At 53.1% G+C, this 12,049-nt stretch overlaps 1 protein-coding gene across 1 annotated transcript in view; it reads right to left on the bottom strand.

The window, feature by feature from the left end:
• Positions 1–2,182: 2,182 nt before the first annotated feature.
• DISP3 (dispatched RND transporter family member 3) overlaps positions 2,183–12,049 on the bottom strand; it is a 57,594-nt gene continuing 47,727 nt past the window's right edge. Inside the window, exons 20-21 of the mRNA XM_043573745.1 lie at positions 11,503–11,669; positions 2,183–10,708 (exon numbers count right to left, since the gene is read on the bottom strand). Coding sequence (XP_043429680.1) covers positions 10,346–10,708; positions 11,503–11,669 — 530 coding nt within the window. The 3' untranslated portion in view covers positions 2,183–10,345. The remainder of the gene's footprint in view (positions 10,709–11,502; positions 11,670–12,049) is intronic.

Below are 12,049 nucleotides of genomic sequence, written 5' to 3'. Positions count from 1 at the left end.
TGGAATAAAGAGGCCGTTATTGCACACCTACCTCTTATTAAAAACACTGCACTGGGGGGCTGGCAGAGACTGGACCTGGGGGAGTCATTAGCCCACTAATTTGAAATCAATTTAAAGTGTATTTGCTTAATGGTATAAGCATAGTGAATTATCTATAAATTGTCAATTTAGTGGAATGTCACACCAGATTTTCGTTTTATAAATTGCATTTTGGGGTTGGCAAGTGTATATGTCCTTTCTCTCCCCTCCACCCTTGCTTTCTCTCTTTTTTCTAAAACAAAGCTTGATAATCTGTCTTCTGGGATTCAACCCATAACAGGAGGGTTGAACACAATTCAGGCCATAATAGGAGGCCTTGTGCACTCCTGCTCATTCTTCAGGAACCATGACGCTGCCTTGTGAACAAGCCTGGTGAGTGACATATGGCCCTGTGACCCTTGTTCCCCCAGCTTGACAGCTAGCCAAGCCCCCAAAGCAAAACCACTCAGTTAACCCACAGCTGACTGCAGACGCATGAGAGAGTCTCTAGCATCAGAAGAACCACCCAGATTATCCCAGCGTAATTTAATCATGAATCTTGAGCTAAATAAGTGGCTATTGTTTTAAGCCACTAGTTTTTGAAGCGGTTTGTGAGGTGGCAATGGATAATTGGTATATTGAGACTCAGAGAGATCATGTGGCTTTCGCAAGGTTGCACAGCTATAGGTGGAACCCATGCAGCCTGATGGTCTGATTATCACACGATGGGGAAAGGACCTGCCCCAAGGTATCAGATGTCCCAAAGTCCCCCTGGGTCAAGGGCCCCAGAGTTCCTTAGTGGGACCTCTGGAGTTCAGTGATTCAGGGGACAAAGATGGGAGGAGTCTTGCCTCAGCTCTGCCATTTGCTGTGAGCTCTTGAGAGAAATCACTTCATCTTCCTGAGCCTCAATTTTCTCCTCTGTAAAATGGAGTGCTAATAGGCCTGCTTTGCAAAGTTGTGTGAAACTGGCGAGACAGCCTCTTGTGGGTTGCATAGTGTTATACGCATTTTAGGGTGTCTCTATTTTTATTATAATAATGTCTTCTATGCTCTCTGTTCCCTCTGGTGCTACCTGCACCACTGAGCCACACCAAGTCACTGCTCAGGGTGGAGGCAGTTGCATGCAGTAGAAACTGACCTTGGAGTCAGCCAGCCTGGGTTAGAATCCCACCACTAGGTGAAGATAGGTGACCCACTTTCTTCTCTGAAAAATGGGGATACAATCTTCCTTTCAGGGAGGGTAGTAGGAATGACATGATTTCAAGGCATGTGTAAGGGACTCAGTTATATCTCAGCTTCCCTCCACCCCTCCCTGTAGAATTCTGCCTGTTCTCACCAAGGGAAGGCAGATCTGCCCTGAAGGCACTCTGGCAGGCAGAGTGGAGTGACTGTTGCGGCACAGTCTGGTCAGAAGCCCTTCTCCTCTCCCCACACAAGCCAGATAAGTACAAGCAGCATCTCTGTCAGGTAGGCTTGTGCAGAACAAAGGCTCCACTGATCTGCCAAGAAACCCGTCCTTCACCTCGAGTCCCTTTGACAAGAGGTGGGGGAGGAGGGTGAAGGCAAGGAAGGATGCAGGGTTTCTGGAGAGTAGAAGGCACCTGCTAATTCATCCCCCTGTAGAGAAGCAAAGCAAGGGCATTCTTCTGCCCCAGTTCTGATGAAATAGTTCCCATTTTACAAGTAGGCAGATGGAGGCTTGAAAGGGACAGGAAATTCATTCAGTCAGCAAATATGTATAATGAATATACTCTATGCCAGGAACTGGGGATATTCAGTCTTTTGCCTTCATGGAATATGCCCTCGTGGGGAGAGAGAGACAAGTAGAAGGTCACTAAAAATACGGGGCACAAGAAATACAAAGGGCTGTGGGGTCACATCCCAGTACAGCCAACTCAGACATGGGGCAGTAGTGAAGGCTTCCTGGAGGAAGCTGAGTCCCAAAGGGTAGGAAAGAGCTATCAAAGTGCAGTAGGGAGAGGAGTGTTCCAGGCAGGGAGAACAGCCCACAGTGGAGGCTGGAGGCGAGTGAGAGCACTACATGCATCAGGACTGAAATAAATTTGGTTCAACTGAGGCCCAAGGCGCAAAGTGGAGTCAGTAGTGTGAGATCAAAATGGGGAAGTTGTCAATGAGACCCTAAAAGAATTCGAAGACTACATGAAGGACCTTCAACTTTATTCTGGAAGTAATGGCCAATGCTTCAGTCAGCTATTGCTGCAATAATGCTGCAAAACAAATCTCCCCAAACCCAGTGGCATAAAACAACAATCACTTACAGTGTCAGCTGAGAGTCAGGTGATCTATGCTAGGACTAGCTTTGCTTGACTCTAGACTACAGCTTGGATCCAGTCTGTTCCACACATCTCTCAGCCTCCTAGAACAGGTGGGCTCCCTGGGACGCATCTTTCTCTTGGAGAAGCAGAAGCTCAGAGGGCAAGTCCCCTCAGACAGACATACTTCAAGCCTTTGCTTGCTTCACGCCTGCCAGCATCCCAGTAGACAATGCAAAGTCATATGGCCAGACCCAGCATCAATGGGACAGGAAAAAACATTCCACTCACAGTTGGAGAAAAACTAATTGGGAAGCAAATAGTCCCTATTTATTGAACAGCTTTGCAACTTGAAGCACATAAATGCTACCCTGAGTTGGGAGAAATCTGTTATACAACAATGACGGTGGTAGTGATGATGGTTTAGCAGATATCACTATGGCCAAGTCCTTGGCATTATATTATCTCATTTAAAATACAACAAGCATGCACCATGGACTATTCTATTTAATGGATGAGCAAACAGGTTAAGATAGAGCAAGTGACTTGCTCAAATTCACACAGCTAATGGAGGCAGAATGAGGACACAAAACCCAATTTCTAGGACTCCACACCAGCCCAGACACATAGCCTGGCCCCGGCCTTTTTCTATCACCCTGTGCCCCTACCAAGCATCCCCTCTGCCTTCCCAACTACAAGGGGGAGAGGAAGAGACATCAGGCAATGCCACACTCCTGGTCACTCCAAAGCCTCTGATTAAATTCTTGGGCTCCAGAGCAGGTGGTTGTCCCATGTTTCTGTTTAGAGAAGGAGGCAGGGAGGCTGCCATTGGCCCCACCAGCTCCTGGCAGTGCCTGGGTTCAGAGCACTTCAGCTGATGTTTGTAGATGCTTTTTCTAGGTGGAGGGTGCTCCCCTCCCTCCTTCCTCACTGTTCACCCTGCCTCACTACACCCTCCTCCAGTCTACCCTCTGCCCTGCAGCCAGAGTGAGCTCTCTAAGGAGTAGATGAAAGCCACATTTCTCCTCTGCTTAAAAAAACAATCATCCAGGTACTACATTCCTGCAGTCAAAAAAAAAATCCAAGAATGTGAAAAGATTTATTAAAAAAGTCTTCCTCCAGTGATTGTCTGCCATCTGCCTGGTACCCTCCCCCCCCCCCTCGCCATGCCCACAGGTAACCAGTGTTTTAGCTTTTCTTGTTTCCTTCAGCATTTCTTTATGCATATACAAGTGAAAATGAGTATATATCCTCTCACCTACCTATTTTTTTAAACACATAAGCTAGCACATTTTACACACTGTTTTGCCACGTTGCCCGATTTGATGTAGCTTGGTGATGTTTCGCCTGTTGGCACTTAGCTTCCTTGTTCTTTCTTTACACCTATAGAGTATTCTATTGTCTGAAGGGACTAATTTATTTCATTGGTCCCTGTGTTGATGGACATTTAGGAGCCCCCAGTCCTTTGCTATACCAAACAAGGCTTCAGTGATTAACGTCTACACTTGACCAGTGTATGTTTATCTGCAGGCTAAATTCTCAGAAGTGGGTTCGCTTAGTCAAAAGGATCATGCAGTTGTGATTTTGAGTGTTACTGCCAAATTACCCTCCATTTTGAGTTGTTTCTACTCTTACCAACAATGCATAAGAGAGCCTGTTTCCCCAAACCTTGCCAACAGAGTGTGTTATCAAACATTAAGATTTTTACCAATTGGACAAGCCTATAATGGTCTCCTGCTTTAAAGAACCCTTCATTATATCCCCATTCCCCTGGGATAGAGTCCAGCTTCCTTGGGCAGTCATAGGAGTGGGCACAGCTTTTTCCTTTTTAAGAGTACTTTGTCAGCCAGGAAGGTAGATGTGGACATGACTCATGGTGACATGGAACATGGTGTTCCAACAAAGAGCCATGCAAGAGAAGTGGAAGCCTTCATGGAGAAGATGGCATCTGAGCTGAGCCTTGAGGGACAGGCCAGAATTTGACAGGTGTTAATGGGGGAAAAGTGAGGGGGACATGTACGTATAGTCCAGAATGGAGATGGGGAATGTCTGGGGCAGATGAAGAGTCTAGGATGGCTGGAGGACCTTGAAGGAGGTGAGCTTGAAGGGAGGCTTAAGGCCAGGTCATTATGGGCCTTGAATGTTATATGCAAGAGTTGGGGCTTAAGCCTGTAAATAATAGAAACTCTTGAAGCCTTTGGTGGGGGGTTATTTAGTTAGGACTCTTGATTTAAAGTGAAAGAGAACCTTACTCAAAGTGGCTTAAGGAAAAGGGGATTTATTGGCTTAAGAAAGAAATCTAGGCATGTCTAGCTTCAGGCATGGCTGGATCCAGAGGCTTAAGTAATGTGATCAGAAATTTGACTTTTACCCTTAGCTCTGCTTTCCTCTGATCTGGCCTCATTTCAAGGCAGGCTCTGGGCTCCTCCCACAACCTGGGAATATCAGTCAAAAGACAGTACATCTTTCCCACGATTCCAGCAAGTCCCCAGGAAGACACTCAATGGACCGGCTTGGGTCAGGTGCCCATCCCTCCACCAATCACTTTGGTCAGGAGATGGAATGTGCTTATTGTCCGGGCCTGGGTTATATACCCACTCACCTGGCGGAGGGGTGGGGGTGATGTAAGGGGGTAATTGGGGGAGTGTGTGTGTATGGGGGAGGGTGGCCTCAGCCTCACCTGCACCACACGTCCGGGATGCGGGAAGATCCTCAAAGAAAAATCAAGGTGCAGTGACCAGAGAGGGAAGAATGGGCTTGTATGGGAGACAGATTACAGGTGGGGAAGCCAAGAAGGAGACAGTAAAGTTTAGGAAGAGGGTGGGGGAAAGGAAGAGGCTCCCTTTGAGCCCCCTGTTGGGGGTGTGGTGGTGGTGGGGGGGGCCGAGCACCTCTTTGTGGCTGGGAAGCACACTCTGCCATCTGCTGCAACCTGGTCTCGGGATGCAGACCTAGTCTCTAAGGCAAATCCAGGCAGCCTTGGAGGGCGGGGCTGGTCAAAGACATCAAGCCCCATGCCAGCCTGAGCCCCTCAGGCACAGTGATGTGTGGAAGAGGGAGGCTGGGCTCGTATTATTTCACATCCGCTGGGAGTGGCTGGCATTTCACAGGACTCCGCAGAGCCTTGAATGCCAAAGGCAATGGTATTTAGCCTGCTGGAGTGCGTGTGACCACCGCTCCGAACTCCTCTAGAGGCAAAGGAGACTTGGTTCTTCCTGAGCAACTTTCTGCAGGAACCGAGGCTGGCCTGCAAGGCCTGTGCAGAGGGCCACTCCGCGTGCGTCGCTCAGCTCCCTTTGATTCACCTGGTGGGTTGTGCATGTCACTCTGAGCCAGATGTTCTCTCCTGGGCCAGCATGTTACCTCTTTCCATGTCTGCTGCCCCCAAAGCCTCCAGCCTTGGCCCCTCGAAGATCCAATGAATCCCTTCTTTTATGCCTAACATCAGCCTGCAGTAAGCTGTCCTTTGGCTCAAGAAGGCCTGTGTCTGGTGGGATCAACTCCCCAGAGGCAAGAAAACCGGTCCTCAGTCCCAGTCCCAGTCCCAGAAAGGGCCCTTTCTCCTCACTCTTCTTCCTCACTGCTGTCTGCTTGTGGTTATGTTTGAGGGTTTTTTTTTTAATGTTTTATTTATCGTTTGAGAGAGCGTAAGTGAAGGAGGGGCAGAGAGAGAGAGAGAGAGAGAGAAGGGGACAGAGGATCTGAAGTGGGCTCTGTGCTAACAAGCTGACAGCAGTGAGCCCAACATGGGGCTGGAACTCACAAACTGTAAGATCGTGACCTAAGCCGAAGTCGGACGCTCAACTGACTGAGCCATCTAGGCACCCCGAGGGGTTCTTTTGTTAATTTTCCCCACCTCCACAGTAAGGTCCAGGAGGTCAGGGTCTGGGTCTGTGTTTGCGTTACCTTGTATCACTGAGGCCTGGAATGGTGCCTGGCACACAGTAGGTGCTCGGCAAGAAAGTTGTTGGACAAATGAACACACAGCTCCAATGGGTATTCTTCTGCCTGTCAGATGTGAACAATGATGGGAACAAGAGAGACTTGGGATGGCCACTGATGGTGGACGAAGAGGACAGCTGGACTTCAGGAGACTCAAATTCTGCCAGCATAGCAGTGGAAGGATTCGGAGCTCTGGACATCGTTTTGTCCCCTGCCCCATTTCCCAAGGGATTATATCAATGTTCAGTGGTTTGTTCAAGGTCACCCAGGCAGGGCTGGAACTAAGACTCGGACACTGGACTCTCAACTCTAGACCTGGTGTTCCTTTTTCTGAGAGTAGCATGCAGGCAGGGGACAGCAACTGAGGGACATTTGTCAGTTGGCCCTCGGGTCAAAGGTGGTGCATGCTGAGAGGCTGAAGGGGACAGAGAACATATAGTCAGGAGCCAACAGCCCTGGGTGGGAAGCCCAGCTCTGTCTCTCACAAGCTGTGTGATCTCAGCCCAGTTAACTTTTTGTCTCTGAGCTTCAATTTCCTTCAGCAGTGAAACAGAACAAAAACATTCCCTTCTGAAGCTGTGAGAATTCCCAAGAATGCATGGATAGGACCTGGGATGCAGTCGGCACTCCAAAAAAAGCTGGCTCTCATTAATAAGTATCTCCTGGCCTCCAAAGGAAGGAGGGAGAGAAGCTGGGGCTCAGGGAACTTTTGCAGGTGACAAGGGTCTCTCTCTGCCGGGCTCCCCTGGTGTCCCGTGGCCCTCCTTGGCCTGCTGAATGCCTGCACATCTTCACAGACCCCAGAATAACTGCTGTGCCCGAGCTAATGAAGGGCATCTCATTAATGCTCAGCAAAAGCTCATTAAAACCGTGAGCTGTGCATCAGTAGCAAAGGAAGGTCAAGGTTCTTTTCATGGGAGTTAGTGCCTCTGGGACTCTGCGTGCAAATATTCACAAACAAGTTAAAGGGCGATTTACTTGTAGACAAGTAGACAGGTGCGTGGGCCCAAATAGTCACCCACATCCTTCCCTCAGCCTTGCCTCGGCCCCCGCCCCGGTGAGGAGAGCATTCCTGGCCGGGAGCTGGACAGAGTGGTCACCACACAGGGCCTGAGGGACCAGGACAGGTCAGCTTTGATGAGGAAATAAAGATCCGAAGTTGAGAATGCCACCCACAGGGGGGGAGCCTGGCAGGGAGGTGGGGTGGGGGGGGTGGCGGGAGAAGCCTGGTGCTACCGGAAACTGCCCTCCCCTCTGCGTCCCAGGTGTTCATCTGTGAGACGGGAGCCGAGCTCACTGGAGAGCTAGAGGGGTCCCCAGAATAGTGCCCAGGCAGGGCAGCCCTAGTCAACTGTGGGGAGGTGACAGCGACACCAAGGCCTGGCTGCCTGCTCAACACCCCCACAACACTGAAGAAAACAGAGGCCAAGGGGAAGGAGGAGGAGCTGTTTCTTAAAAGGAAATGGGCTAAGAGAGGGTTTCTTTACAAATGGGCATTATTTGGACTGCATGCAAATGATATGCAAATGACTTTGCCTCCGCTTTAAAACTACGTTATTGGAGAGGCTATTAGACAGACGGGGCAGTCCTTTCTCAGAGCACCTTCCGGGCTGTCTTGTTGACTTGCCTCCCGGTCACCCCCTCCCGCCTGGGCTTCACCCAGAAGCTTGCCTGTTCCTCCCACAGTGCTGTTCACTGGAAGGGGCACAACCCCGGAAGCGTCCTCCACGCTGCAGAGCCCTGGGTTCACCGGCCTGGCCTGAATCCCTGAGCAGCCCCTTCAGGGCTGTGTGGTCCCAAGCACGACCTGCCCCTGAGAGACAGTGCTCTTTGCTGGCCCTCCAAGGGCTCAGGTTTCACATAAGGCTGACGAGAGAGTGCTTAAGTGTGAAGTATGGTACACATTCAACGGTTTCCATCTCAGATTTTCTAACCACAGGCCTCTCGCTCGATGTGACCACCAACCTTGAATGTCCCCATCATCGGGCTTTGTTATAATTCTCCCACAGGCAGTATGCCCTTACTGGCCGAGCATACATCCTGGGGCAAGCTGGCTGGGGGTAAAGTCTGGCTCCACCTTAACTAGCTATGTGACCTAGCCAAGTCCATCTCTTAGAGCCTTGGTTTCCCCGTGTGCGAAATGGGTATGCCAGCACCCACTCTGTAAGGTTAATGAAGGATCTATGCAGGCTGAGCCCTGTTCTGGGTTGAAATGTCCCCCCGAAAGACGCACTGCAATTCTAACCCTGGCACCTACACATGTGAGCTTAGTTGGAAATAGGGTCCTCGCAGATGATAAAGTCGAGTCCTTAAGACAGACCCTCATCCGATACCACTGGCGTCCTTAGAAAGGGAAAATGACATGAACATCACAGAGAAAAGACGAGCACGAGAAGGTGAAGGCAGAGATTGGAGTGTTGCGTCCAGAAGCCGAGGACCAGCAAGGACTGCCAGCAACCAACAGGAGGCAGCAGAAAGGCCCAGAACAAATTCTCCCTTGGAACCTCCCGGAGGAACCACCCTGCCGACACCTTGGTTTTGGACTTCCAGCCTCCAGAACCGTGAGAGAATAAGCTTCTGTTGTCTAAGCGCCGCCCCCACCCCCCCGCCCCGGTTGGTGGCATTTTGTTATGGCAGCCCCAGCAGATTAATACAAATCCCCAGAAGGACGTCCGGCACGGTAACTGGTACCATTAACTGCTCGGTGTCTGTCTTCACCATAGATGGGGTGGGGGTGGGGTGGGGAGGGCAGCAGTCCAAAAGTCTGCTGTTCCCGGCACAAATACCGAGTCCCTGCTTGGTTCCAGGCGGGCACTAAGTGGGAACATGGTGCCGTGCTGCTGTTGTGCATCCCTGGACCCCAGTTAATATTTACAGATGGCCAGGTGAGCCAGCCCGGAGACCACCCTTGACGCCTTTCTCACCCTCAGGGCTCAGTTCCTGCTCAGGCTGTGTGCAGCTCCCCAAAGCCCAGGGGGCAGCGTCTGCCCTGAGGAAGGCGGCCAGTACCTGGTGCAGCACGCGGCACGCCAGACGTGCTCAAAAACGCCCCAGCCGAGGAGCCAGAGGAACCCCTTAAAAGAAGGCACATCTACTGAGCCCCACTCCCACAGAGCTACCCAAAGCCCCCAACCTCGCCCCTGCATGCAGAGCACTCTGGGACCTTGGTCCCTGGGGGGCCCAGGCCCACCCCCTCGCCTGCAAATACTTAGTTATCACGATTTGAAGAATATGGGGGAGCCAGTGATGTTACGATGCTCGTGTTAATGGCGGCAGTTTCCTGTCACTGGGATTGGAACCATCTGCTGTGAGATGCCGGCAGGCACAATCAGCCCCCATCTCCCAGGGGCTGCCTCCCCCAATTCCGGCCCCAGAGTCGAGTGGGGGAGCTGGGGAATTGGATCAGTGAGGAAGGCTGTGTTGGGGCCCTGAAGCCCCCGGGGAGAAGGAGCCTGTTGAGGCTGGGGCCAGGGTCGGGCATGCAGAACCCCAGGCCAGTCTCTGTACTCTCTGGCCAGGACCAAAAGGCCTGGGAGGGACCACAGGACCACCCAGCACTGGCCGCCATAAAGCTGGGGGAAGGGAAAAATAGGATAGGGGGTGCAAGGCCCCTGCCCTTGAACCCGCTGTGCTCTTCCTGCAAATTCCCCGAGGGAAGCATGGGACTCAGGAGGCGGCTGGGCTCTGTCACCGACCCAGCTACAGGTCAGTCAATTTGCCTCCTGGTGCCTCAGTTTTCACATCTGCAGAACGGGGGCCCTGTAACACCCGCATGCGAAAGTTGTCAGCACTGAGGCAGTGTGAGAGGGACACCCCCGTGGTGACCCGGCATGGAGGGGGGCTGGACTCTTCTGCTATCAGGGGATGTCTGGCACGGTGGTAGCCAGCTTCCCATCCAACTCTGGCTGGGCGCCGTGATGAAGGCAGTGCGGGCCACACAGGTGGGCATCGGCTCCCACGCTGAGCGACTTGGCGCCTTTCCAGCTCAGGCCTGGGAACAGAATGAGTTAGAGCCGAGCCAGGAAACATGTCTCTGGGATCAGAGAGAAAGGGCCTCGTCCCACACCCGCTGGACAAAAGGTGCGTTAAGTCAGGACCCAGTGCCAGTGCTATAGGGAGGTCCCAGTGGGCAGGGGGATCTTATAGCCACTCCGGAGGAGCATGAGGCAGGCGGCCAGCCCCAGGGCCCCCGCCAGGAGCACGGCGCCCAGGGCTTTGAGGAAGGAAGTCCTGGTCCGGGTGAAGGAGCCGGGGGCCATGATGCCAAGCAGGGCCGTGCTGACCGTGAGCGTGTAGAGGATGGAGACACCTGTGTTGAGCGCGACGATCTTGCCGAACTTGGCAAACGGGGCGATGATGCAGAAGAAGAGGGGCACCGTGGCGATGACCGTGGTGAGGGCGCTGGAGACGATGGCCACTCCCACGTGCCGCACGGCCTCCAGTGTCCTCCATTGGCGCTGTGAGTGGGCGTCCTGGTGTGGGGTGAGGGCAAGAGCTGGGGCCAGGGACGGACATGCCAGCGGGATCCCTCCCCGCCTGGGGCCAGCCCGCTCCTGGAGGCCCCCAATTCTGCCTCCATAAATGGGGCCAGTAACGGCACCTGCTCCCCAGGGTGGGTGTGAAGATGAACCAACTCCCTGAAGAGGGCGCACAGGCAGGCACTTAAAGGTCGCTATGACGACCAGGCTAAGGCTGATTTGCACAGTAGGTCCTTACAAATGGCCCTGATTGGAACGGAGCTCTTTCTTTTGACCAAAAGCACCTAAACACATAGCTGATTCACGTATTTATGAGCGTTTTCACACCACCACAACTCCAGGTTAGGAAACAACGAAAACTTTACGAGACCCAGAGCTGGTGTGGGCACAGAGTATGTGACTACATTCTCACTAAGCCGAGAGGTCCGGACGGGTGGTTGGTGGCCTCAGAGTCATGACTGGAACAGCCCGCCCTGCTCCCCAGGCTGGAGAATGAGACTCGGACACAGGGAAGCAGGAAGGGCCCTTGGGCGTCAATGGGTCCAACCCCTTATGCTCATTAGAGAAACAGGCTGGGGGATGGACCCGCCCAAGGCCCGGAGCACTGCTCGGTGGAAATGCCTTAGGACCCGAGTCCCCTGGGCGAGGAGACTGGCCGTGGAAACCTCAGCCCCTGGAACGCAGTCTGGTTGGGAGCTGGGCACCAGGGATGTCCAGCTGTCCTGGAGGGTCCCTCCGCTGCACCGGGGACGGGAGATGCGTTGGGGTAGGACTGGCAGGTCGCTCACCTCAGCCTGGTGCGGGGGCAGGTTCTCTCCGGCCAGCAGGTAGCCCTCAACCAGATGGACGCAGTAATCCACGGAGGAGCCGACGAGGATGGACAGGGAGATGGCCTCCACGGCACCCATCTCCCAGCCGCTCCAGTACATAATGGTCACCACAAGGCAGACGATGCCTGCAGAGGGGAGGGGGGGAGGCAGCTTGGACCCAGCTCACCCACACAGTCCTGGAGGGGTCCTGGGTGAACTCAGAGGGCCCCTGGGGAATGGGGCCAAGCCTAGAGTGGAGCCCCCACTTTTAGACACAGGAGGGACAAGGAGGGCCAGGGCCAGAGAGAAGCGGACGCTCCAAGGGGGTGGGACAGGTGTGGCAAGGGGTCACTGGGCCAGGAGCTACTACCCGGCGACACGTGGCTCCCTTGCGGGAGCACACACGCCTGTGGGGCACCGTCCTATGCACGCCTGTGGCTGAGGGTCTTTCTGCCTGGGAGGGAGGTGGGGGTGGCTGGGAAACCTTCACCGAGGAGATGTGACAGTTAAGGGTGGAGAGAAACCT

The sequence above is a fragment of the Prionailurus bengalensis genome, chromosome C1, assembly GCF_016509475.1.
Source record: "Prionailurus bengalensis isolate Pbe53 chromosome C1, Fcat_Pben_1.1_paternal_pri, whole genome shotgun sequence".
Taxonomy (NCBI): Eukaryota; Metazoa; Chordata; class Mammalia; order Carnivora; family Felidae; genus Prionailurus; species Prionailurus bengalensis.
Note: the sequence above shows the minus strand (reverse complement) of the source record. Positions and strands in the feature narration are given on the sequence as shown.